Below are 27,962 nucleotides of genomic sequence, written 5' to 3' on the forward strand. Positions count from 1 at the left end.
AATTGTTTGACCTACATATAACTAAAATATTTATTGTAGTAAAGGAAGAAACTAACAGAAAATGCACAAAAACTTCTTGGAACTACATCTTTAATAGTAATTGTCGCTAACTATCTCTTCTGTGGTGGTTGTATCTTCGCTGTTGCACTCGCCGAAGAGGTTGTCAAGATTGAAGATCCGGTCGATCTCTTCGTCGAGGTCCGGCGTGTTCTGGATACTGTTGTTGTCGGGAATACTGCACAGCCTCGAGTGTATGCTGTACTGAATGGAATTTAATTTCTCCCTTGGCGTAAGGGTGTCGTGCGATCTGGGGTTGCTTTCTATACTAGTTGTGCTCAATCTGCGGATCTTTTGCTTGCAGAAGTTCACGCAACCTCCGACCATTTCGGAGATTAGTGAGGCGCCACCTAACAGAAAACCAGCACCCAAAAGCAAAAACATTCCTTGAGTATCATCCAGAGATAGCGCTCTATCCTCCACTTTCAGGTGCATCGTACCGCCCACATTTGCCTAAAAATACATCTTTTAAATCATGGACCGTTACAGATTCATCTCAGAGCACCTGAAGGAGTTTGCCCGTCGAACTCCTTAGCATTTGCCATTCCACATCGTGCTTTAATTTAATCAGAAACCCGCTCTGAACTGCTCTCAACAATCCATTATTCAATACCTCTTTGTAGACACTATTCAGCGTGAATAACATTGATACACCATAAGGCACGAAACATTCCTTGCTTACATGTAATACTGACCGTTTGTTTCTAGAATTTCAAAATTTCAAATTAATCTCAACCTAGGAGCATCCAGGTATATAAGGTTGCGTGCTAACTCTTATACTTTTTCCCGCGCTTTCCTAATTTAGTTCTTAAAACACCGCTAGTCGTCACAGATGTTCATTAAATTTATACTAAGAATTTTAAATTTTTATATATTTCGTGTTCTAATAAAGCCACAAACTAACAGAAATAACTATTAAAATAAACTAAAATATTGAGCTTCATATATTACTTTAAAATATTATAATTCTTTTAATATAATGCTATTAATAAGAAATTAGATAAATTTCAGTTTTGTTATATAAAAGGAATATAAAAGTTCAATTTACTTAAAATAATATTTTCGTGATTTTTCAAATATTAACTGTGATTTATTGCTTATTTAGTTTGAGAAATTCCAGTTTGCATTGCTGCGGAAATATATTATTAAATAAATTGACTTGACAATTCTGTATACGTATGAGCATTATTATACATATTTGCGTGAACAGGAATTGGGACAGTCGTGTAATTAAAACTTACAGATGCGACATGGAACAGCTGCTAATAGTTACTCTATTAAAAGTTGCCCACGATCATACTTACTAACTACTTACAGCGATCATCTAAATAGTTGTGCAATTAAATGTTACAAGTGTTCGCAATCGAGTATGAACTACTCAACAGAGTGTAATTAAAATTACAAGTGCGCGCACACTTACATGTCGTCAACGTTACCAAAACAAAAGATCATATTACACGCTCTATCGAATGCAGCAATTTGTCGTGTATGCGGTAAGAGGCGTGACAAGCTGTGATATAAACGCCCATTTCGCTAGAAATTATTCTATTTGTCATTAAAGAACAAAACAATTTATTAATATCCAATCATATCTCTTATATAAGAACGTGGAATATGATTGGATATTGATATCAGTTGGCTGCACAATTGTTAAGTTACAAAAATGTAGCGTGTGCAAATGAAAGCGTATTAAGTTAAAGTCTTACACGGAGGAAAAGTTGTTGCGAACTATGTAATTCAATTCACTTTCAGAACCTAAAAACGCGTATGGCCAAAAGAAAGCTTTCGTTATGTTTTTGAAACCAGATTCAACATTGGGTAAAAACTCCATGTTCTTGAATATCTTCTTGGTGTATTTATCCGTGGAGTTGACTAGCATATTCTGCCAGCCTCCTTTATCTACAAAAATAATAGCAAAAGGTTTAGAGTGAGAATTTGGTGTTTTGTTTGTAATAACCAAGAGTGCCTATCTGAAAATGGCCTTCGATCAATTGCTTTGTTGTGTCTACTGTTTCTGGATAAATCGGTAAGGTGACAAAGGCTATAATAGATCCAGTGTAGCAGGCGGTTGTTATAATAGTGAAGATCCAGTAGAAACCAACTAGGATTCTCGTAGTGACCTTGTCGGATTTGCTCCAGGATGCTTCTCCGCCGAAGGTAAAGCAGTTGGTGAATGTGCCGAAGACATACCAGAACATGTTCTCCATTTCTTCCGGTTTCTGAATGAGGTATTTAAGACTCAACTTGTCAGATAGGGCTAAAGGGAATATTGCGAATATGTAGATTAAAGTCACTGCTAACCATACCGTCCAATGGAAGGGTCCCATGATGGCGCGGTAGCTACAAAATTAAGCTACAACTTAAATTTTATTATAATAAGCTAAGATACTTACCGTGGCAGCGCTGTAGAGCTGAGGGTGACAAACGATGCGCAATCTTGGGAATGTGCATGTGATAAATCTACCAAGTTAACGAGATCAGAGGTTACGTAGATACCACCTAAACCCAGGTTTGCCTTCCTCGAAGCTATCTCTCTGGATACAGCCTTACCCGAACTGGAAATCCAATGAAAATTAACCAGGAATTAAAGATCGTGCCAACGTACCCTAAAATGTTAACGTCCTTCGCTTCACGGAAGTCCGTAGTAAAATTGTACGTCTCGGCTAATAAACCGACTAATCTAACTTCAATTCCGTCCCACTGGATATCGTCATTCTCATCGCGGCCTCTATAAAACGTAATTACTTCGATTACAGGGAGACGTTTTCTTATATCTATTACCTTTTTATTGTGAAGGGAGGTTGAGAGGCCAAGGATATTATGAAACGGTGTCCGGAGAAACCGTTTTGGATTTTCGTGGGGAAGAGGTTCACGTCAGCTTTGGTGAAAGCGTTACGCATCCAGGAGGATAATACCATGGGAGCGCTGGAGCCGATTCCGTCCACATACAGTCGGTGCGTGTACAAAATGTACGGACGTTCCTTAAGGAGGTAATTAATTAGTTAATGGACTTTCGGATGAGTAGTCAAATTACTTGGTCTATGGGTAAGATCTTCTCGCTCTGAGCGATGACTAGAAGGTTTACGAAATCTCGAGCTGTTTCGCTGCCTAGGAACTCGTAAACTCGCCACTGTGATGACCTGGCTACTATAACGACTCGGTTAGTGTTCTGCTCGCCTATAACGTCGCGGCATCGCATCACGTCGGCCAGGAATAGTATATACGAGACGCAGGTGTTTTCTGTATCCTTGACTATCTTCTTCAAATTGATGGAATAATTGCGAGTTATTTGGCCATGGATGTAAGGTATGGGAAAGTCCGTGAACAGCTTCTCGAGAAGCAGAGTGTCGCTCTTTTCGAGAAAAGAGTCGTACAGGATTATTGGTGTGCAACCTACCAGGAACTGCCTGGTGACTTCCTTCATCAGATTCACCAAGGACGTACTTTGATCGTACTCCTTTCTGCGGCCGAAGAACGAGTCCATCCACTTAACAGCTTGAGGTTTCTCGTGTTCTTTCTGCAGAGCACCTTCGCCGTGGAGAAACAAACTCAGTGAAATGAGTAACCACAGTTTCATAATGATCAGAGCTCACCTGCAGCGGTCAGCGTTCTTTATATAGACGCTTCGATTGATTGATTTTAAAAATTAATCAACCACCAGGTGCACAACTCTCCCTACCAATCAATTTTTAAGGCCACAAATTAATAACAAACGAAATACGTAAATCTTTTATTTTGTTGTTTTCTCGAATAAAAAAATTATATTTGTTTCCGAATATATATAAATATACAATTTCCAACCAACAATGAACGAAAAATTAATCGAACAGTAAAATTAATCAATTTTCATTTTCTTTTTCGATACAAGTGAGGATAAATAAACATAAACAATATAATATATATATAATATTTCTTCGAAACAGGACGAACTTAGCGATTAATAATTTAAATCTAATCAGTTTATTTGCTAACTTATCACTCACTGGTTCTAACAGTTGAAAGCACGCAATAAATTAGGTAATAAATTGAATAATAATAATTATAATAATAATAATAATAGATTGCTGACCGCCCATACAAAACAGCCACAATAATAATAATAATACAAAATATATATTTATTTACTTTTTTTTCGGCAGCTTAAAACTAATTAGAATTTCTGTTTCGATTGCATTCCTTTTACAATACATGTATTTATATAACGTTTTTGTTTGTTTACATTTCATTTTCGTTATTATTTTTTTTTCTGAATGTATTTTCATTTGAATCTTATATACAAATGCGAACTAACCTTAAGTGATGTTACTGAGGTATGTAAGCATAAGACACCTTAGTAACATCTGGCAACTTCATTTATAAATTAAATTGATCCGATTAAAGGCTTCAATGTTTTGGCATTGCAAAAATCAATGCCTATCACCGCAAGAAGAGAAAGTAGAGAAAAGAGAAGAAACAAGGTAAAACAATATTAATGTGAAGAGTGTGAAGAAGAAAATAATAATAATTTAAAGAATTTCCGAAATGATTTTGATGTTTCTCTTTTGTTCTGATTGCTTTTCGAATTTTGAAATTTAATCTTCAATGTCGTTGTCGATTCGGCTACTGCGGATGCCGCTGTTTCCAGTCCATGGGTAGATGTCTGGGCACGGTTGGCAAGTACGCATGTATCTGACACCAGATTTGTGCCACAAATTGCAGACCTTCGGGTTGTTACATCTCTTTGGTCGGTCCTGAAATGGGAGTACACAAAGTGAAATATATTTTTTTTTTAAATTTTAGTAAGAGTGTTGTACTTACGGAGTAATTGCATTGGAAGGGTTGGAATTGGTTGATTCTGGACATCGGGGTCGGATCGCGGACCCATTGTATAGCTTGCCAGTTAGTAACGAAGAAGACATCCTTCATTTTGTTGACGGTATCCATGAACTTGATGAATCCTTCCTTGTGGTGAGGTTGAGTGAACCAGGCGGCGTGGTAGAACAGACCGAATGGAGCCCTAAAGATATTTTTTGGTAAAGTAAAATTTCTTATAGTGAATTTAATTTAATAATAACCTGTTGGTTGTGTAATGCCTGTCGAAGTTCTTCATGATCATTTTAAATACACCATCGGAATCAGCCGGGTTGCTGCAGGCATCTCCCATGGAACAACGTCCTCCATTCAAATCCTGCCACATGACCATAGGAACTTCCCAGACACCTGGGTAAGAACGAGTGGGGCAAGGTGGAATCATGCAGTCGTGGAAGAGCTTATAATCAAGAGTGTACGGCCAGCTTGGCGGTTTGTTTTCGTAAATGGGCATGGAAGAATCGTAAGTGAAGTTGGAGTCGTACAACATTTTGAACATCTTGTTTCCACCGACCTGAAATGGAATAATAAAAAATATTTACCTTTGATAACTTCCGGTAATTGCAATATACGTACAGATAAGAATGGAGCTCTCATGCCTCTAACGTCTTCCAATTTGACACCTCCATAGGCGGAAAGGATCTCTCTCTGGCCAGCAATCTCACGAGTCCATTTCTTTTGCGAGAATTGTTCACCGAAGCTGTGACTGTAGATATCAGAGATTAATAAACTGTTTGTATTTCAGTGAAAGTTAGCGGCAAGCAATGTTAGTTCGCTCCAAAATAAAACCAAAACAGATACAAAGCTGTGTTAGACCATTCGTTTGCAAAGCAGATCATTTATAGTTGTGGTGTTGATATTTTATTATGTGGTGCGTAGTCTACTTGGGTGCATATTTCTGTACAGTGCTGTGCATTTTTTATTCATTGTTGTTGCGTGACTTTCGCATTTGCGAACTTACGACACGGTATGCGAGGCCATCTCGTGCCCGTCAGAGTATAAGTTTTGGACTTGACTGTAGTCAGTCCATTCGTGGGACACATAGAATGTTGCAGAAAGTGGGCACCCATTCGGATTAACACGTCCTTTCTCAAATAGATCACTGTATAAGCCTTTGTTGAGATCATTGACGGAGTCGTCGAAGGTAAGAAGGACGATCTGGGGTAGTTGTTCGACTGACATTTCACCTAAATAGTTAGTAGGCAGAGAGGAAACTAGTTAGAGAATTCATGTAGCAAAATTCGTGTTTGAACACAACAAAGAGACAATAAATATAATAAAAATCATGAGTCTGGAATAGCGCACTCTAGCAAACAAGAAAGTATAACCAGGCCTCTCCACACAGTTTGGGCCACTTACGATACGGTGTGAGAAGCCATTTCGTGGCCATCAGCGTACAGATTTTGGACTTGGCTATAATCAGTCCACTCATGGGATACGTAGAATGTGGCTGAAATTGGGCATCCGTTCGGATTCGTGCGCCCATTCTCGAACAAATCAATGTAATAAAGTTTGTTTAAGTCATTCACAGCATCGTCGAACGTGAGCAATATGATCTGCGGCACCTCCTCAACTGGTAAATCCCCTGGTCATTAAATAAAAGAACATAAGTTTTACACAACCGGATCCATTTGCGCGAAAACGAAGACCTCGAAGTTTCTTCTTTTCAATTTACTCTTTTTATTTCGGTACGATTAAAACTGAATTCTGTAAATGGCTACTATCTACTTGTGAATTAGATATTGAAGTATACCTGGAATTTCCTTGCCACCGCAGCTGCAATCAGGCAACAAGCACACATCCTTGCGGCACTTAGCAGCCGTCTTGTCGGGCTGTGGTTGAGGATAAATGGTTTCTGGTCTCCTTGGAGGGAATCTATAAATGTCTACGAATTCAACAGCCTTGGAAACGATCGAAGTAGAAGGTTTCAAAGTTGGACGAGAACGACTGCAAAAGGTATCAATATATATAATAAATACAATTGTCAAATTGTCTTTTAAACTCACGTTGGTGGAGTACCACGGTTGACAGTTTCTCCTGTGCTAGAGCTGGAGCTCGAGGAAGAGCCAGCATTGCTGCTAGAGTAGTGTGCAGAGCCGCGACCGCGGTTGCTGGTTCTGTAATGATTTCAAAGTTAACTACGTCCACGATCCTTTCGTTTATAAATAATAAGAAGATAGAAAAAAAAAATAGGAGTTAGCAACATCCACCAAGAGAAATCCAAGACATGCAATAAATAAAAACCATCATCTAAATGTTCTAAAATTGTTTAGTCGATGCTGATCCAAAAATAAAAATCGAAATAATAATAAAAAAAAAACGCATTATTAATATTAATGATACCAGGTCCAAGATTGTCTACAAAATTCATTGATTTGATTACGTGACTATTTGCTAGTGGCGTGTTAAGTGTGCGTAGTATATTATATAATTATGTTTCTGGATGTTTGGGGTAGTTGAAGGTCCAGTCAACTTCCAGTCTCATAGGGAGTTGCTAGGGATTTACGTACGTCGGTGTGGTGTGATTGAATTTCAATAGATAATTGTATGGGGGTTGACGAGAAGCGTGTACTAAATTCCCGAATCATTTTGGGGTATGATAGTTAAAAGAGAGCAACAATAATAATAATAATAATAAATAATTGGTGCAAATTTACAGAACAGGTGTGCACATGCAGTTTTACTTGGGCATTTTGGGTTGTTGTTGTTGTTTTTTTTGCTGATTTTTTTTTGGTTTGCTTGTTTGTTTTGATTCGCAACATTATTATTCTGTGGACAGGGAGGAATAAATACCTCTGCTTAAGATCGTTGCATTTTACGTTTGTTGTTTGGTTCTCGTTACATTTGGGATTTTGCCTGCGCGTTCCCCCGAATCCGATAATTGATTTTATTGCAGCGTTTACCCGGGAAACTCGTGCAGGAAGAGAGGTGTTACGGGGGACAGAGTCGGCTGTTGTCTTTGTTATTGCGTCGCTGGTCAATTTTGGAATTGTCGGTGGTTTCGGTTTGAACGTTGGAGGTTGGTCTGGTTCTGGTTTTGCTACGTCTTCTGGGTCTACCAAGAGCTGATGCGGATGTGGCACCTCTACCGTGTTCCTGAACCTCTGGTACGAGCTAGGCTCGACAAAGTGCTTGAACTTTTCAGTGGACTGTGCTTCGATTAGAGTGCTACTAACTGGACGTTCTGTCGTAGTTGTAGTTGTTGTCGTTGTGGTAGTTTTCGTTGTCGTCGTTCTTGCGGTGGTTGTCGTAGTGGTTGGTTTAGCAGTGCTGGTGGTGGTGCCGGCGGTGGTGGTTGTAGTTCTGTGGGTTGTGCTTTCTTTTTTCTCTTGCTTTGATTGTGCGGGAAATTTAACTTTGCCCCTATCAACAAATTCGGTAGTTATTTTCTCTTGGGAACTAGCCTCCTCACTTATAGGATACAACTCAGTGCTACTGGCGAAAACGTTATTAATTGCAATTGGGTTTATAAATTTTCGTATGGCTTTGATTCCCTTCGCCTCGGTTCGGCTGTTAGTTAATGATTTGTCTGTTGTCGTATTAGAATTCAGAGGTGAGCTCAAGTATGTGCTTGTGGTGATCGGTTTTGGGAGTATAGATTTCAAAAAGAATTTGGGAGGAGCATATGTGGTTGGTACAATTAGCCTGTGAGTTGTGGTTGTGAATTCGGTGGTGCTGCGTACGTAATTTGGTTTGCGTTTCGTTTGTTCTGTTTTCTGAGTTGTGGGGATCGCCGTCGAGACGGGAGTTGACTTGGACGCTTTCGTGATGAAGTGATAGCCCTTAGGGCTTTTGGTCGTTGGCAAAGTGAATGGGGCTGGTTTGTTCACGACCGGCGAATGTAGACTGTAATCAGTGTTTGTGTCTTGTTGGAGTTTTGGTCTGTAAGTGAAAGGACTATTGCTCGGCGATGCGTCTTGTCTGCGGGTTAGACTTTTAGGAGTGGACGAGGATAGAGTGTGTCCCGGGTTTTCCGGTAATGTATTAGGTAATGACTGTGCTCGTGTTTGATTCGCTTTGGATGTGACAGGCGATCTGTTAAAATAAACGACACCTATTGTAATGACAGGACCTTGACAAATCACACATAAATATGCTTCTTGGCGTACAAGCCTACACGTATCCTTGCAGCCTGACGCCAATTCATCGATCCATCAATTGGAACATATCAAATAAATATTTATATAATCATATTAAGAGCGTATTAGATTTCATCAGATACACAGACATTTACTAAAAGAAGGTAAACACTAATATAGAAGTTAGTAAATGAAAGTTTATCTGACGGCGCATTCCAATCATAGGGATATTAATTCAAGCAAAACAAAACGTCATATCATAAAAAGATACTACAAAAAAAGGTAATGAGTTCTTGGTTTTAGCTAAGCGATAAAAAAAAATTTAGATGCCACAAAATAAAGAAGTTAGGTACGTAGTTCAACTGCTGATCTTTTTTTTTCGTTTCACATGATTTTGATAATGCCAATTTGGTGAAATTTTTGTAGTACCTTGGTGGTAATGTACTCTTTTGAGTAGGGATAGTGCGCGGAGTCGTTGTTGTGGTGGTTGTGGTAGTGGTTGTAGTTGTAGTAGTTCGTTTGGTAGTAGGTAATTCCTCAATATAATTCAACTCGTTCCTGTCTCCCCTAAAGTGGTAAACGCTCTTAAATTGAAACTTAACTTAATAAAATGCGAATATCTCACCTGGTTGGTTGACGGCTTGATTGCCTGTAGCTGGTCTGTTCATCGACCTGTTCGAAGAGATCAAAGGATTAGTTCTGAACAAATTGCAAATACCATTAAATACGTACCTGGCTATTGTAGCTGTTATCCTCGTTGTAATCTGGCACCGAAGGCTGCTGATAAACATCTTGCGTTGTGTAAGAGTTGATGTAAGCAGCGTTGCCTCGCTTCGGTTCTTCCGGAGTCGGGGACGGTTGTGCTGCCGGCGCTGGAGTTCCACGGAAACTCTGATGGCCGTGGTTATGATTGTTGTTATTGTTATTATTATTGTAGTGTTGGCTATAATCTGAAAATTTAGTTAGAGTTGAGATTTCGTACAAGATCAAATGATGCTATGCTACATACCGACGTCCCTGTAAAGTTCAACGTCGTCCTCGTACAAGCTGTAGTAGGGATCGTAATGAGCTGGGTCGTAATGCTGGCTTCCGTTGTACAGGGCCCTTGTTGTTGCTGTAGCTATAGATGGCTGCTGCGAAGGACCTACGCTGGTTACTTCCACCCTAGATCAATCGAAAATTCGTTACTCTTACAGCCGTTACGAAACATCGACCTACCGTTGCACAGAAATTGCGAATAACTGATCTCTGACCTTTTGACATTACCGCGCATGGTAAGTAAGTAATTTACCATTGCCTTGCTCTTTCTTTGGTTAGAGCTCGAGCCAATTTACTTGGATTCGTGTAGATAATAGTAAGTATTATAATAATAATGTATTACCTGCCGTTAACTTTGTCACGTCTGGAGTCTTGGTCATTAACCGTCAGTCTTTGTCGTTTTGTGGTTGATCTGCTTGTGGTCGTTGTCGTCATCGTCCTGACTCTTTGTCGTATAGTATACACGGTTTTTGGGGTCGTCGTTGTAGGAGTGGTAAGGGTATTTAGTTTATAAATCACAGTGTTTTTGCTTTGGGTTAGTGGTGATCGAGTCGTGCTCATGTTAAAGGTTTTCTCGTTGTATTTAGCTGAATGCTTGATAGTGTCGCCGAACTGGGTCGGTTTCACCGTTTCTGGATAGTCATACTCCTCATAGTAGTATTCCTCGTCATCGTTAATTGGCACAGAATGATTTTGGTCTTTCGATGGCTTCAATTGACTAGAATAATGTTCCTTAGGGTCCTCGTCATCGTCATAGTAGTAATAGTCTTCACTTAGGGTGGTGGTACGTAAAGGTTTTGGGGTCGTGAGGAAGCTTTTGTTAACATAGTGCTCAAAGTTATTCTGTTGGAAACTGGTTATCGGTGGGAACTTGATTTCAGTTTTATTTGGTACACGGTTAGGTTTGTAACCTTTTGTCACGGCTTCCGTGATTTTGGGTCTCTGGAAGGGAGCCTTGATTGGCTTGAACTCTTCCTCTTTGAAGTAATGATGCGTGGGTGTTAGGAATTTAGTTTGGTACCTTTCGGTTTGCTTGTTATTGTAATAGTTGTGGGTTCTGTGCTGATAGTTTACAGGTACGAAATCGCTTTGGAGATTCAGGTATGGTGGAGGTTGGAGGTTGACTATAGGAGGAGGCTTTGGATTTGGGGAGAACGTTTGAAATTTTTGTATACTGCCGTGCCACGGATTCACGTCAATTCCGGGATAGCGACTAAAAAGCACTCATGTTCAAATGCTGTCGGGTATTTGAGTTCGGTTTATTTGTGCTAGTATTTACCTTCTTTGCACCTGTCTTTTGCGTCTTCTCTTCAAAGTCAAGTCATTTGTTATTTGTAATGCGTCGTGGTCGTCAGTCACTTTGCTAAGATGAAAAGTGATTAAAGCAAATGCGTCTATTGGTTGTTGTTTCTGTTTTTGGTGATTGAGTGATTGCGTTTGATGGACGGAGTTGGATGTCTTACCTGTACTGTTGGATTGGCTGCGATTGCTGTTGTGTACCGAATGAGATGACACCGATCTTATCTCCTCTGCTACTGTAGCTCTACGAAGTCAAGAGATTATTTATTTTGATTGTTTATTCCGAGTTTGTTGAACTTACTGGAATAGCATTGGTATGCCTCAAACCATCTCGGTCTCTTTGTACTTGACCAACAGTGGATGGCTGTCCGCGGTAGACTCTTTGTTGGCGATCGCTTTCGATTTCCTCTGCAGGCGGCAGAACTTCATCAGCATCTTCGTACAGTTGCTGTTGTTGCTGTAGCAATCATAGAAGTCAATAAACTAGTAGATATTAAAAAAGCGTTAATTGTATTACTTTGATGATTTCCTGGTGGTGGTATTGCCTAGGTTGTCCCCTCGAGGTTACAACGGCAGCTGGCTGTGGCGGAGGTGGAGGTGGAGTATACCTGGACCTGGTGACTTCCGAGGAACGACCTGAGGTGCTTGGAGATGCTGTGGCTGTTACAGTAATCTCTCCGACAGCATCGCAGCCGACGTTGCGAGGCCAATCGCAGGTTTGCAGTTCATGACTGCAATCGTTTTTATACATATTATAAACGCAATGCAAATAAACTCTTTCTAATAGTTGACTTACCTGTACATCAAACCTCCAGTGCAAGATTCGAGCAAGGCTCCTCCGAAAACGCAAACATAGTACTGGGTGCAATCAGTGGGGTGAGGATAGTAGCCAAAGTCTTCAGGACAGTCAAAGTTTACGCCGGTTTTGACCTCGGTGGTAACTGGCTGAGACCTGCTGATCTTCCTCTGACCGAAACCAGTTCCTGGAAGATGAAGAAAAGAACAAATAAAGAACGGAGGCATTGAAAGTGAATTTCGTGGAGCGAATCAGTTACGCAAGTGACCGTATCGCCCTAGTTTGTTGCAGGTGGACCACGAACACAATGTCGGATAAGAACAAGAACTTGGAGAGGAAGACTAAAGAAGATCTTAAAACTAAATATATTTAAGCAATCGAAATATTAGAAAACAAATCTGGGACGTTTCACACAGGATTAATATCCCATGGATTGCGCAACAATGCGTTCGGTTAATTACTGATTTTCAATTGTGACTCCATTCGAAATGCGCTCTTACAATGGATTCGAGCGCAATAAATCGTTTCGTATGCAAATAAAGGTTAGTGGGACGCGATAATTCTAACTCAGGATCCTCCGTAGTGATCATCCTAGGTGGTTGGATACCAGCAGTTCGTTGCACCTTATATACGCAACGCAAACGACATTTGAGCTATTTCTTTGGTCAGAGAAAGTCTATGTAGATTGGCGCGTAATGAGACACGACAATATTTCCAGATTTTATTGGATCTCGAAGAAAGTGAAAAGCGCAACAATCGCAGAAGAACCCGGGAGAAGAATGGATGTAAAAAAAAACAACGAAGAATTACTCGCAATTAACGTAAATAGGTGTTGCTACGATGATAAGTAATATAATAATAAGTTTTCACTTTTCGCTGAGCGCAAAATTCCTTCTGTTCTTTTTTCATTTCCAACAGCGCTCAATCTTTTCCTTTCATTCGATTCCTTTTATTTTGGCAATTCTAATCTGGATTGATTTCGCGAGGTTAACCGGTGGCGGATCATAAGAGGTCAAAAATCTCTTTAATTGGTTAAAAGGTCAATAACAAATGAAACAACAAATACAAAACGGGTTATTTCGTCGGACGTTTCTATTATGAATCTCCCCGCTTTTGTCTAGGAGGTTTTGTCGTTTCTCTCTGTTTTATCGATTCATCTCTTCGATTCAAACGCTCACACTATGATGTTTGTTTCTCTCTTTCTTTTAGTATTATTATTGCTTCTCCATAAACGCAACACATTTGCATATCCCACACATTGGAAATAATAAAACCGACAAATCCCACCCAGTTTCCCAATAGGAAATAAATGTCAAATCTGTTCGGTTTTATTCAGCACATAAAATGAAGCAGAAAATTGCTTTCTAGTTGTTTACCAGATAACAGTCAATTCGCAAAAGAAAAACATTTATTGCGTATGAAGTAAATAGCCATCAGAAGCAGGTAGGGTGACCGTTTCATAACATTCGTCAGAAGGAATTTACAAAACTCCAGATTTTTGCAATACTTTATTTTGTGAAATCTGTAAACGTAACAAGCTTTTTGTTTCTCTATTGTTCTGTTTTTCTTTTGCATAAAACTCAACAATTTCATTTCAATTCGAAAGCTAACTTTCTTCTAATCAAAGAAATTTATTGATTTTTCTTTCATTTAATTCAAATAAAAAAGTTGTTTGAAAAATATAAGTTGTCATGAAAGAAGTTTCTGTTTACCGACATATTTCTATAGTTATGTAATAATTGCATCCTTAATAAAAATGTCAAATCTCTCAAGCGCTTTCCCAGATGCTGCGTGAATATCACCGAGTTATTAAACATTTAAGGTCATGGTGCATGATTATGTTATTATTTCTTCTCATTTCATAGCTTGTCATTTTTTTTTATGGACGATGCTCATCCTGCATTGTAAGGTCACTACGTGGGATTCAACGAATACATTTAATATTATTTATAATCACAACATTCATATTTGTATTTTCTATTGCAAAACGCAATTCACATTGTATATCTCAAATATGTCCCAATAACTTAATCCAAAGAAATGTTTTTAGTTCAAGATCAACGTTATTTATCGAAAAGACAAGTTTTTATAACTAAATTTCAAAACCGTGTAATATTTGATTCATGTAAATGATCAAAATCGATATTTTTGATATGTCTTTAATCCACAGTTTTAAAAAAAAACTGTTGTAATCCTCGGATTTAGACACTTGTGATTCGATGTCATTAATTATTCATAATTAAATTGGGTAACAGTACTTTAGAAATCAATTTATTTCTAAGAAAGAAAACAAACAAAAAAAAACTAGTTTCGAATAATATTTTTTTTTGTAAATTAATTTATTTGATTTAAAAGCACTACAGTTCGTTGGAATTCCTAACGATAATAAGGTAAACGGAATTTCACTCTAATGTGGACAAAACATGATGATTCGTCAAAATTGCTGTAGATTTGTTTTTTATTGTCTTCACACATTCTGATCGCAGAAAGTCATTACTTAATGCTCAAATAGATCTATTTTTTGTCCAATTAGTTAGTGAGGTAAAAGGAGATTTTTTTATGTGCATTGCATGTTCTAACATGGTTGCAGCAATGATGATTCGTTATATAAATTGCTTTTGTTTTATCATACCATTTGTCATTTCACATTCCGTTCGCATATAAATAAGACGACGTTGTTTTCATACTTGGTAAATGCAGATTGCTCCAACCTACAAACGGATCTCATAATCCCAGAGTGCGTGCAAAGACTTAACCATAAATGAAATCAAACAGATGTCATTCAATTTTCTTTAAAAGTACAATGAAGCGTGACTCATTATTTTATATATTGTTTTTCTTCTATAATCGACGTTTCCAGATGTACAGAAAAAAATGTGCTTTAAACATAAGACTTTCATTATTGAACACTGATGATAATTCAAATGATAGACATGTTGGAATGTTTGTTTTAATGATAGCAATTTGACGAAGTGGCAAGGCAATGTCCTTCAAATATTTGGAAGGTGTTACCAAATAAAAATAAATGGTCACGACTAGGAAATTAAATTTCTTATTGTTCTTGTATAGTAATAAAAAAAAAACCAGCAGCGAAATATGAAAAAAATTTAAAAACAATTGCAACTTTCAAGAGTAATTATAATTCTTAATAGAAAAAGATAAATATAACCAAACAGGTTTCGTTTTGTTCACTTGTACTATGATGTTGTATTTTTTTATAATCAATAGAAATTGTTGGTTTTGTAACAAACTTGTTTCTTGACTCGTCTCGTAATTCTGTTACACTTCACTCAAATTTGTTAGATCTTTTTTTTGTTGGCTCATCCGCAAAAATTTCTAATAGGAAGTTCGTAATTGGCGCCGGCAGTCTTAATGTCAAAATTTGAATATAAAGCGATTTCTAAAGCCCCCGGATGACTCAGTTGAGGCTTCGGTTTTCCAGACTATAGTTATGTAAGCGCCGGAGGCTCGCTGATTATTATTTTTTTTTTGTCGTTCACTCCTTATTTTTTTCTTTTGGTTTTGTTGTTCTTCTTCTTCGATTGCGGAAGATGTATATCCGGCTTCGATTTTAGAAAGGGTAAAGGGAGAGCGAAAGTGAAATGATTGAAGTAAATTGGCATTGGTCATCTCACTAGCATCGCGTTTTGTCTGCAGCTATTCAGATCAAGACCGTGGCCGTCCGTATATGCTATGCAGTATTCGAAGACGATGTGCAATTATCCTTGCGGATTCTAAGCCGCCGGATCAAGGCTGGAGCAGCGAAACAGGGTGGTTAGTTTCAAATCCGTTGCGCAAAACGCTTTTGCATGTGCATTGCGCAAACGGTCCAAATTGCATTTGCTCGACTTCACGGGATGTTTGGATTATAACTGGATTAATTGTTGGAGGAGTCCTTGATATTTAACATTAACATTCGAGCGGCAGGGAGTGAACAACAATCACCATTGATTCATTCGTAACGGGCTGAAAAGGATAATGCGTGGAAATGCATGCCCGCGGTGTCCATATCCTTGAAGTTCTGTTGATTTCGCGAGGAGGAGAAAAAAAAATATGAGGAAGATGAAGAGGGGAAGGAGAGACGTTTGACCGTGACGGCGTCCGCTTAATTTCAATTAAAATTGGCCACGGAATGTGGGTGGCTGGTGGCAAAACACACCCTCTCGCGGTACCAAGAATATTTATGTAATGCGTTCGTATATAAATCAAACGTTATTGGCCATCCTTTAAACAGATATGCATCTCATGTGCATCGGCGATACACGCCCACGTGGTCTTCGCCCAAGGATTATGGAGGAACCCTTTTACGTAAATCAAACGCTTTTGCGTCTTTATTTGTTATTGCTAGAAGGAAGAATCAGAAGGCGGTGAAAGGCGCACCACTTTTGAAAGTCCAGTCGATCAAAGCGATAGAGATACCAGCATTCATTGAATTAGAGTTGATCGATGGTGAAGTGAAATTAAAATATGCTTGTGGAGCGGCCCATTTCGTGACTGTCTTTGTTTGCTAGAATGTTTCGCGCGAGGTCGGGGCATCGGATCTGGGTGCGGTCCTAAACGACCTTACAATCGCCCATATCCTCATGGTATTTCAGGTTGTTGTGTTTTCCCCTCCGCAACCACTATTTACCTACAAAAGTGTCTTATTTCTTCTTCTTCTTCTTGTTTTAGCTGCGACCGTTGAAAGTTCTGCTTTTTTGCTTCTAATTGCATACCAATTGGCGTCGGTGCAGATTGTTTATGGATTCTTGTTAGCATTTGTATAAAGGATAGATTGCAAAGATCGTGGGCGTGGATTCTCATGAAGGGACCTTGGTATTAAGCAGGAATAGATCCAGGAGAAAATTCAATTAAAGCCCGTGCTGAGTATCCAAGGCTCGCCGCAACGACATAGCCCCAAAGCAAATTGCACAACGGTTACCTATGTGTGTTGTTGTTCGGCGCGACCTGCGACCTTTGGTTTTGCGTTACTTGCAAAATACCATTACCGACGATGGATGATGGGTGAAGGAGGAGGCGGAGGAGTTGGAATATCGGAGTGCGGATAAATGAAAGAAGTGATTAAAATTATGGGAAACGAGTCGTGAGTTGCGCAACATTAGGAAGGGAAGTGATTGCAGTGAAACGTATGCATGTAAAACATTTAAAAATCACGAACGTAAAAGAAATGGGTTCGATGTTTACGGTCACGTAAAACGGTCGTGCTGTAGGTGTCTTAGGTTTTTCGGAACGGTTCTGCACCCGGATGTATACTTATTACAATATTTAAACCGGCTCACGTACTGGACAAGGTCGTTCCAATACTATTAAGTCCGCACTTACTTACGTCTCACTTACGATTTACTTTCACTGTTATACAAAAGCCACCTCAGGTGCGGGCGTACCTCATTACCACACGGTCAGACTCCAAAAAAAAAGTACCAACAACAACAACAAAAAACAAACAACCGTAATTATATACGTGATACAAATTGTATTACAAAATCCCCGCTACAATTTTTTCGTTCTTGTTGATATTGTTATTCTTATTAATAGGAACGCAACCGTGGCGTATGCAATAACAACATCACAAAAGAGCGACAACCGTTTCGATCTGTATTATACACATTTCGTTGTTGCTGCTGATGTCGATGTTAATCAACGGGTTACGCAACCTTTTCTTATGCATGATACGCAGTTGAGATACGAAATCGGAATTGAGTTTGGGATTGAGCAACGGCAGCGCTAATCTACAACCATATGCTACAATGGGCTCGAAATTACTTCGAACATTCAGACCTTCCAAATTAGTGTTTCGATTATGACGAGCGGATTCTCTATTTTTTTTTTTCATGACAATCTCTGTTGCTTAATTTTGAATCTCATCTAGTGAATAGTGGTCCTTCCCGATTTGGATAATGATAATCTCAATAACGAAACAATCACCAATATTAGACCTTCAAACCACAGTTCTTAATCATTGAAAAATGCATTTTTAATATTGTAGAACTAAATCAATTTGCTGCCATTAAATTAATTAACTTACATTCACAAAAAAATAGTTTTTATAATGTATTTTTAACACTCAAAATAAACCTGTTCAAGAATTTACAAGAAAACCTTACAGAATTTCCTAAATATTGTAATTATAATTCCATTTCAAAAACATATATGAAATCCGTCACAAAATAACTTTTGTAAAAGTAGAAGTTTTTTTTTCTTAAGATTACTATTTTGATAAACCTTGATAGATATAATCTCTAATATGTATCAAATCAAGTTAAATTAATTCCGTTTAGGGATGAAACAGTTGAATTTAGAGTATTGTGGAGTCTTAGGTAAGGAAAGATTTAATGACGGTATATGTAGCAGCAAGTCAAACATATTTAAACGGTCTTCTCGTCGAGCGCATAACAAGGTAATAATGATTATATAATTGCCGTTTTATTTTATATGTATGTAATTGAGAGAGAGAAACAAAGTAATGGTAATGATTAGATTCGATTAAAGGTATTTCGTAATTCGCTTTTCATTTTCTCTCAATTATATCGGAACGAGAAACCGGCCGTCGCATCAGTAAATTGAATTAAAATGATTTCTGGTTATGCAAGAGCGCGATTAGTTCTTCAATTTCGTTTAATCGCTGCGATTTTAATATTGCTTCAAAATTTATGAAATAAAATGATTCTAAAAGATATTAATACCAATTTGTTTTTAATTATCAAAAGTTATTGAAAGAAAAAGTAGTTGATGCTTGAGTGATTCACAAATCTTCTTGACATCAACGCAGCGATTGAAACGGATCGAACCACATGCTTTGTAAATTATGATTACATAAGGACAAGAAAAAAATATGAGCCTTTGTACAATCGTCAACCGTGAGATAATTTGTAGATTGTAGGTAGAAAATGTATGGTGCTTAAAGAATTGTTTTTAGTTTAGTGAATATGTTTCGGGTGTGTTTATGAATTAGTTAGCAGGTAAACGTTATATTGGTAAATACTTCAAGGAAGATGAAGAAGAAACGAAACTTCGCCTTGGCAGTCCGCAGTGTGCGAGAGTGTTTTGCAAGAATTTTAAGAGTCACAGAGTACGGAGTTCGAGTTGAGGCAACACGGCCTTACGTATCGCGTTTCGCGCGTTGCGTAACGAGAAAAGAGACACCGATGAAAAAGAATAAAGAAAGAAGTGAAATAGCAGAACGTGAAAGAAGTCCGAATCTCCTTGAGCCACAACTGGATGTCAACCTGAATATTCGGACAGGGCACTTCCTGGTTTTGGAATCGGCACCAGACGTAGTCAGGAGAAGGCATCTGACCGGACGGACGAGTAGAAAGGCGTTTTAGCCGGCTGAGTGCGGTAATTGCACTGAAAGAAATGCCTAATTGCCAATGCCGGAGCAATCGTCAGGGTGATAGACGGAAGTCTGGAGGTGGCGGTTTCGCTTTTGCCCATCCACATTGCGCAATTGAATTTGATTTGATTGTATTTTTATTGATTAATAAACATCCATATGTTAAGAAATAAATGTATATCTGTAAAGTCCTTCATTTCCGAATAGATTGTCCTGATTATTAAATTTTTGCATCTAGTCACGTGACCTCCGTTACGCAACGCGCTCGGTGCATGCATACACATACAGAGTACGTTCCATTTCATTCGGTTTCATTTCCTTGTAATTTAGGCCGAATATATATTAGAGCACTTGAAAAGTGAAAGCATCGACGGTGAAAGTAATAGAACGATGGTTGGTCGGTGTGGTGAAGCCTTTTTGACAACCACCCACCTTTCGCAACGCGATTGTGAATCGCGTACATCGCCTGATGAGTTATTTCAATGTGTCACCTAACAATTTGCAATGAAACCTGGAAACCACCGATTTCTATTTTTGTTTCCAATCCGTGTGCCCGATTTTCTTTAGTTCTTTAGTTCTCACGTAATTACGGCAATTTCGATCGTCTGGTGATAATTCTACTCGGTGAAAGGTTATTGGGTCGGCTCGTTTCCTGAGCCAGGTGGCGTGGATTTCTTCTAGCGGGCGTCGGTTGGATAAAGATGATGAAAATGAAGGAGATATGATGATGAAAAAAACAAAATGAAGAGAGCCGATCGCAATCCGAGTGAAACAGCATAAGCAAATAGCGACAGGTGCTAAACAAGTTTGGCATTTGTGTGTGCGTTTTGTAGGACGCCGGTGGCTGTTAAGTAGGACGTGGAACTCTCGCTCTCGCCGGATGCACTAGACCTGAAAATCTTGAAAACGAATCTTCGAGATATGCAGAGGAACCGGCGATGCTGGAAGTCATCTTCGAGATGTTGCTGATGCTGACATAGGTGATCATCGACGATGTGAGCAAGTGAAACGCATTTTCACGCTCACTTGGCCAAATTAAATGTACACGTTCATGCAGTTTTAATGCGATGTTCCCGTTTTCCAAACTATTCTTCCACACCTATCTGATCTCATTTATCCGCCAACCATACATACTGCATGCACCTTATTAACTTAGATCACGTACGTACAGACTACTCAACCTCAAACAAGCAGAAAATACTAACAACACCACTACTCTCATCGTCACAGTATTTCTTTACAATATTACACATCTTTTAAACATCAACAGCAAATATTTAAATTGTTTTTAATAAAAAACAAAATGGTTTTAAAACATTTTATATAACTATCATAAGAAAAATGGACTTAGTTATCAAATATCAAGATTATAATATTTCCATTATAAAATTTAAATATTAATCGTCTTAGTGACGGAAGCAACTTTAACGTTTACAAAAAAAAAACTATATTTATAACGATTTCTTAACGACCGCAGGTTTTTGAAATATTCGGTTTCATATTGTTTTTTTTTGTGTCGTTTTGTTGGATTCGGCTAGAATTACGCAACATTCAGTTTCGCAAGAGCGTTTGAATAAATGTTTACGCGGGACAAGAAAAAGAAGAAGAAAAAAAAATATAATATAATTGCTGTATCAAAAATGGTGCAATAATGAGAGCATTTGTTTTAATTGTTGTCTCCTTACTTTGCGCGAAAACAATGTTCCTACGATTGTATCAGCACGTAAAATTTATGCATTCTTTCTAAATGTTGTAACAATGAGATTATTATTTTTTTTTTGTCTTCGCTATTTTTATTCATTTGTACTTCGTGTAAGTTTGTAACAAAAATTAATAGCCAATTAAATTATTATTTTATTTAAGTTGTTATAGTGTTTTCCATATTTGTTATGTAAAATAACAAAAGTTTATTATACAATTAGACCTACGCCCACCACAACAGTTACGCCGTGGGCGCCAATATATACAGCTCCATATATTTTGTTTTTTTTTTTGAAGCAGAATGCGGAAGTTATTTGATCTCGCGAATAACATAACGCATAATTTCATAACAGGTTATATAAGAATTTCGTTGCCAAATTTCTTACAATTAATTATATGTATATATAATTTTGCATGCAGTAGCATTCAATTTTTTTTTGCTTGAAAATTAGAATATCTACAATTGTGTAATTTCATTGCGCAAAACTCAGCTCAAAGTTAGTGTATATTTTTTAGCGACCCAAACTAGAGCGAATTGCGTAAACGTTGTGTAACTACGAACAAATACCTGATCTATACTAATTACTTTTTTCATCGATAAAAAAACAACAAAAATAAATAGTTTATACGTGTAAAGCTGCGTATCACATCTAAATGTATGGATATTAATTTGTTATTGAATAGTCGTGTTGGGTTTCTCAAAGAACCGCAAGCTTTTGAAGCATTCCGCCCGTTAATCGTGTTTTTTTTTTGCTTTTTTTATTTATTGTAACGCGTTACGCAAGACGCGTTGCGCAAGAGCCCTGCAACATTTAGAACTGCAGAATTTAACCTTTGCTTATGCATTCTCGTAGCGTTACATGTTTATACATATATATTTTTTTTTAATTCCATTTCCGGTGCAGAAAAACTTGCTCAATTATAATTCGTTTTGTTGTTTTAAAAGTCAAAGCTTTTTTGAAATGAATATTTTTTTTTAATGATTATAAATGTTCAAATTGTTTGAAGTAGGAAGACTTTCTTTGGAATGGTTATATGTTTGTTTGCTAGTAGATAAATGTCAGCAATTGCAGGTAATTAATTCGCATAATTATTTATTCTGATGATGATGTGTAAATGAAAAATAAAATTGGAAAATTAATTGAAAGCGAGAATTATCGAAGTTATTTGTGAATTATTGATATAGATTGTTGCGTCACGTGAATGCTATAGGATCGCGTTTCGTTCAATGTAAATGGGAAACCGTGCTCGTCAATGAATTAATTGGATAATTAATTAGTGGATTCCGGCACGTCAGCAATCCACACGTGCGTCGGTAATGCGCCCGGATTGCTAGCAAATTGTAGCAAAGTAAAAGAATTTAAAGGTAAACAGCAAAGCTGATGGTTGTTGCTGCGGGCGACTTCTTGTGATTCCACTTACCCCGGGAATAGTATGCAAATGTTTACGGATTCGCTAATTGCTAAGAGCGTTGCGCCACGGAGATCTCACAACTTCGTGAGCGATTTGCAAATCGATCGAGAGATTTGGCCGGAAGTGGCGAAACGATTCCTCCTGTGCCAATTGCCGACTCTTCGTTGCCATTACATTACAGAGCATCCGGCAATAAAAAAAAAACAATCTTCATTGTGAGATGCACGATGATCGGACATCATCAACAAAATAAAAAGGACACATGACATCACGTTTACTCCTCAATTAAGCAGAAGGATATTTTCTCTTACGGTCTTAATCACCGGCTGTGTTGAAATTATTCAAATCTTCAACTAAGCTAATTGCGTTACGTCCTTACTCTTCAATTTTCAATTGGAATGTCTTGACGACGCTTTTTATTTTATTTCATTCAAATTTGAGCGGCAAATTAGGCACGCGACGAAACACCTCGAGGTGTCTAATCTAGATGCAATTACCTGATCTAAAAATAGAAAAGGAGAACGGGCGGAAAATAGATACAAAATAGAAATGAGCGGTAATTCGAAATAAATTATTTCTGAAATGGGAAATAGTGAAGAACAAAAACGTGAAGAATTTTGATTGGCGCTAGGTCTCTGGGCAATTAGAGAATTGAGGACTTGACTTCTCTCTTAGCATAAAAAGAAGGCACTGTTGCTTCCAAGATTGCTACGTTCGTCTTCTATTTTTTTTTACCCATTACGCTTCAAACTCTTTTCCTCAAACTATAAATCTACAAGTTTCTTATACATCTCCAACATTTCGTACTCTCTTCTATTTATACAGTTAATTAAAGTTCTTTTTAAGTTAATGAATTTAAATTTATTACTTTCACGGTTATGTTGTTTTTGTTAATAAAATTATTATAATTATATTAATTTGATAAAAAAAAAGTATGTTTTTCAATTTAAACCGTTTATGATTATATTAATAATGTTTGGTTTATAGATATAAACTGCTATAGAAATCGTTGGATCTTAGATAATTTGTATGTAAACTCGTAGAGTCAATTTGGAATTATGTAAGTATTGTAAATAGAAGTCGAGGCAAAAAGGTCAGAGTGTTCAATTTGACATTAGTATTAAACTAGAAAGATCCATTAAAATTTTATAACGTTGCAAAAGGTTAATCTTCAACAGTTAAAATATCATTCGGAATATTATGTTGCACTTAGTGGGATTAATCTTAATGGTTTACTATGGCCATTACGATATTAGAATTATGTGTAATAAAACTTGAGTTCTAATATAATATTATATAAATTGGCCGGAAAGACTAATAGCACTTTTGTAGATGTATTTATGTGTATAATAAAGTCAATTAGATTAGTTTTTAAAATATTGTTTTTCTTCGATTGTAATTGTATAGTGGAAGGCGGAAATTAGGTGGGTCTGAGTAAAAGTTCGCCTACGTTAGAATGGTTGAATAAAATTTGAAATAAATGCAGTGCTTTGTCATAAATATGCATGCGTTTACAGGGAGAAAGAGAAAGAATCGGCTCGCGCCGAAGGATGTGTTAAATGGTGTAAATAGAAGAAGAAATGGTAATAATTCGAAAAAAAAAAGAACACGAATAATAAGAAGACGAAGAAAATGAAGTGCAGAATAGAGAAGAGAACTCTTACTTTTCGCCGAGTGAAAGCATACAAATATATAGAGCATACAAATAGAAATATTTAATTAATAATCAAAATATAATAAATGCGGACGAAGAAAGGCGATGCTCGCTTTTAATTGCTTCCAGCTGAATGATCTCAGAACCGATTTGGTGTTGTTAGGCAACGCAGAAGAAGAGGCTGCAGTCGTCTTTACTTGGCGATCTGAACTAGGCGTCTCATCAGAAGCTTCCTCATTCATAGTTACGTCCAATTTTTTTTTGTTGTTGTTGTTAGTTCGTGCGTTCGCTATTCGCCTGTTGCTGCAATCCATCTACGTCCAATTTCGGTGAACGTGGGAAATAATGCCCAGACGGTTGTAACAATTACCATAGCATCTAGAACTTAGGTTTTGCGAAACACGGGCCGCGGAAAAGTCTCTCGGAAATGACTTTCACAAAGAACTCGACCCGATCGCTGCAGACCCTATTTCGGTGCGAGCATATTGGAAAGGCGCGAAATCCGGCCGTACTTTTGCAAAAAATCAGTTCGGTCTTTCTGTTTGTTTCTGATTCACTTGTTTTTCATTTATTTTTCGTTCAATCGCTGTCTTGGTTAGAAATCGGATAATCGCTGCAAACTGACCTTTCGCACACGCCAAGTTATGTAATCGGGCGTGCGGGCTAGAGGCCTGTTTCAGAATTACCAACTTACAAAATGTTTCTCTAAATTTATTATTATTTTATAAACAAATTTACCCTATATAATTATAAACTTGCAGGGCGGAAAGACCTATTGTCAATAGCCCTTTGCAGCTGTTTAATTTTGTTTTATTTCTGTTACTATGTTAAGTTTATATTTTGGTAATTTCTTCTTCTTCTTTCAATAATGAGCTTCCTTCTGGAAACCCCTTCCCATTTGGCAGGTAATTTTTGGTAATTTGTTGCAATAAATATTATTATTACTTAATATTTCTCAGTTGTAACAATTTTAATAGTTGGTACACCTTTGCATTTCTCTTGTAATAAAATGTAATCATTTGTGAAAATTTGGCAGTGAGCGTTTTGTTTCGGAATACGGCTCTGCAGAAGTTCCATTTTTTTTTTGTATGTGTGTTGTGGTTTGCGTGTGCAGCAGGTATAGAGAAAGTAGCCAGTGTTTAAGGCACGCGACTATCGCGATAAAACGAGGACAAGAGTATAAAATTTTGTAGATTTCATACGTGCGCGCATACATTAGAAAAGTGAGTGTCGGGAACAGGTGGAGGCATAATTGATATGCATAATTTTGCAACGAACAGCTCGACCCGATACGGATCTGGCCCGCGGGCCGCACAGGCGCCCGCGTATTGAGCAAAAATCGTTTCCGAATTTCGGAGCTTTCACTGAGTTCAAGAGGTGCCTAACATTTACCCTTTAATAAAAACATTCAAAAGAAAATAACGAGATTTATAAAAATATACGAAACAATTGCATAATCTTAGTATTTTTCGATACAAATTTCTCGTTCTTTGATCGGAAGATATTAGAAACTCCTGTAATTACTAATATATATATATATTTATATATCGAGTTTGCGCTTTCTAAAAACAACACACAATACTGAAATGTTACGATTAACATAATAATTAAGGTGTATGTTAATTCGGAGATGAACGGACTTTCCAATTTCGTTGGTTCTTTGTTTCAGTTCAACTTTGCGTTGCGTTTCAGGTTGAATTGCGTTTACTTTTCAGGGGAATTGAAGATTGAAGATCACGGAAGGTGCGCGCAAAATGCGCGGAGGCGCGAGCGCTCGGTTTCGTGCGACCGTCGAAGTCTGGTTATGTCACAGAGCTAAACTAGTTTCCCAGGTTCGCATAACGTGCGCTCGTTTTAAAGGCTTTTATATAATAAACAATTGGCCCGCTTTTTCCACGGCGCGGAGCGAATAAGGCACGCGTCTCTGGGATACTTACGTATCCGTCGTATATAAATAAATAAAAAAAATAAATAAATAAACCTCCGATTATATGCCGCGCTGCATTTCATTGCGAAACCGTTCTTCGGCTGCCGAGGCGTGGACCTTCTCCACTCTCCAATACAATCCAATGCAATACGCTTCGCAATTAGCATCCATAATGTATGCAAGCGCAGAGTGAAAACGCAGTTTCCGCGATATACCACAGCCGTTGCACAAAAAAAGGACGAAATTGAAATCGAAATCGCCACTAACAAAGAAAATTATTATTAAAAACTATAAAAAAAAATGTTCATTATAAAACAATAATCTGAGGTGAATCATTAAGGACGAAAGAAACCGAAGACTTTTCTTTCAATCTCTTATATATTTTTTTTTAAATTCTTATTCTTTGTCATTGATACTCGACTTTCTATTTATTGTTTTCAGTTCGGCTCATGCATATTGATGAGTTTTCTACAATTAGAAAGAACAATAACGGCGAGAAATAGGCAAGATCAATTAATTTTGAAAAGTGGAGCAGTCTCGTTGCCACAACCACAGCCGCCGCCAGATGGAACTACCGTTTCCCAGTCAATTTACTCTGTTTACGTAAAGGTTGCATTACTGTTTCGTTATTTGCTCTCGCATATCCAGTTGCATGTAATTATAATATCCACTTTGTTGCAACAACGCATGTAAATACCGTTCGTTATTCACTTTGAATTATAACTATTACGTATATTTACCGCGAAATTTTTATATTTCATTCTATATAAATCCGTTAATTATATATAAAATTGTCCGCGCATTTCTCCAGGATATTAGTTAATCGCTTTTGTGTTTTGTGAACCGCAATGTTTCGCGGCTTATCTATACAAATTGATGTCTATTATCGATATTTTTTTTTTGAAATTATTATTATGTATTCGCTTGGAGTAGTGAAAGGAATTTATATAATACGAGCGCAAAAGCTTAGGTCAAATGCCATATGAGCCTTGGGCGTTAATACAAATAAAAGTAATACACAACGTACATTCTATTATAAAACAATTTTTAATATTACTTTTTTTTTTTGCAAATTTAGTTATGCTCAGTACGCGTACAAAAAAATATAAATGAATGTTTTACCGGCAAAAAGAAAAGTTGACCTAGGTTAAGGATATGTTTGAATAGTTCGTTATTTTTTTTTTACTGATGCTTCATTGCGTAACCGTTCTAATAACAATATTGATTTTTTTTTTTCGAAATAGTGAAAGTGACTAGTTCGGATATTATTACACACAAAAATTCCATAAAGTCTGACGGAACGATTGCAGAGTTTTCGAATATGCATACGAAATCGTATCGATATTTCAATTTTTATTTATACAATTATAAAAAAAATATATATACGGATCAAGGTTGTAGATTCTGCTACAAATTATGTAACGTGTTTGTTATTATTTTTTTTTCTCAACAAATTTTAGCTTACGATTGAATTCTCCGATAAACGGTAGCAAACTGATGGAGCGCGCAGATTTCGGTGCGGCCTGACCTTGAGGGAGGCGCTTGGACTCGTATATCGAGCAATTTCGAGGCGTGATGTTTATTATAACGATTCCGAGAAGAAGAAGAAAAAAAAATAAATACCTATGCAAAGTGTTTCCTTCGATTAATTGATTTATTTTAATTAACCGAACCCAAGCTTATCCTTAAATTCTTATTTCAAATGTGTTTTTATTTTTTTTTTCACCTTCACGCTTACCTTTTCCATCCTCACCACCTCTTATCTCTTTCACCTACGTCTTCGACAATGTATTTACGTATGGGGGAATGGCGAAAAA

At 37.4% G+C, this 27,962-nt stretch overlaps 2 protein-coding genes across 7 annotated transcripts in view; both read right to left on the reverse strand.

Moving 5' to 3' along the window:
* Positions 1 to 15: 15 nt before the first annotated feature.
* On the reverse strand, positions 16 to 3,634 carry LOC108562581 (ionotropic receptor 21a). The gene is made up of 8 exons (XM_017920966.1): positions 3,092 to 3,634; positions 2,839 to 3,038; positions 2,663 to 2,785; positions 2,451 to 2,612; positions 2,015 to 2,397; positions 1,764 to 1,956; positions 563 to 761; positions 16 to 510 (listed from the first exon to the last, which is right to left on the reverse strand). The coding sequence occupies exons 1-8, from the start codon at positions 3,632 to 3,634 to the stop codon at positions 91 to 93; spliced, it is 2,223 nt and encodes a 740-aa protein (XP_017776455.1). The 3' UTR covers positions 16 to 90.
* Positions 3,635 to 4,169: 535 nt separating this feature from the next.
* LOC108562584 (mucin-5AC) overlaps positions 4,170 to 27,962 on the reverse strand; it is a 27,436-nt gene continuing 3,643 nt past the window's right edge. Inside the window, exons 2-17 of one of the 6 annotated variants that reach the window (XM_017920977.1) lie at positions 12,118 to 12,304; positions 11,839 to 12,052; positions 11,623 to 11,778; positions 11,486 to 11,565; positions 9,994 to 10,148; positions 9,717 to 9,934; positions 9,610 to 9,656; positions 9,414 to 9,551; positions 7,699 to 8,940; positions 6,912 to 7,022; positions 6,659 to 6,852; positions 5,867 to 6,092; positions 5,482 to 5,611; positions 5,112 to 5,419; positions 4,855 to 5,053; positions 4,170 to 4,787 (exon numbers count right to left, since the gene is read on the reverse strand). In XM_017920977.1, the coding sequence (XP_017776466.1) occupies positions 4,629 to 4,787; positions 4,855 to 5,053; positions 5,112 to 5,419; positions 5,482 to 5,611; positions 5,867 to 6,092; positions 6,659 to 6,852; positions 6,912 to 7,022; positions 7,699 to 8,940; positions 9,414 to 9,551; positions 9,610 to 9,656; positions 9,717 to 9,934; positions 9,994 to 10,148; positions 11,486 to 11,565; positions 11,623 to 11,778; positions 11,839 to 12,052; positions 12,118 to 12,304 (3,764 nt within the window). In that variant the 3' untranslated portion in view covers positions 4,170 to 4,628. The remainder of the gene's footprint in view (positions 4,788 to 4,854; positions 5,054 to 5,111; positions 5,420 to 5,481; positions 5,612 to 5,866; positions 6,093 to 6,658; positions 6,853 to 6,911; positions 7,023 to 7,698; positions 8,941 to 9,413; positions 9,552 to 9,609; positions 9,657 to 9,716; positions 9,935 to 9,993; positions 10,149 to 11,485; positions 11,566 to 11,622; positions 11,779 to 11,838; positions 12,053 to 12,117; positions 12,305 to 27,962) is intronic. The other 5 variants (XM_017920979.1, XM_017920980.1, XM_017920978.1 and 2 more) reach the window with 5 other exon arrangements.

Source organism: Nicrophorus vespilloides, unplaced genomic scaffold (assembly GCF_001412225.1).
Source record: "Nicrophorus vespilloides isolate i.1.1-1 unplaced genomic scaffold, Nicve_v1.0, whole genome shotgun sequence".
In the NCBI taxonomy this organism is placed as follows: domain Eukaryota; kingdom Metazoa; phylum Arthropoda; class Insecta; order Coleoptera; family Silphidae; genus Nicrophorus; species Nicrophorus vespilloides.

What these genes read in the sequence shown, in the direction of transcription:
- LOC108562581 (XM_017920966.1), bottom strand. Translation starts at nt 3,634, where the DNA reads ATGAAACTGTGGTTACTCATTTCACTGAGTTTGTTTCTCCACGGCGAA. An exon ending in AGCTCTACAGCGCTGCCACG is followed by an intron (nt 2,398 to 2,450) that starts GTAAGTATCTTA and finishes TTAATTTTGTAG; the next exon opens with CTACCGCGCCATCATGGGAC. An exon ending in CGACGGGCAAACTCCTTCAG is followed by an intron (nt 511 to 562) that starts GTGCTCTGAGAT and finishes ATGTATTTTTAG; the next exon opens with GCAAATGTGGGCGGTACGAT.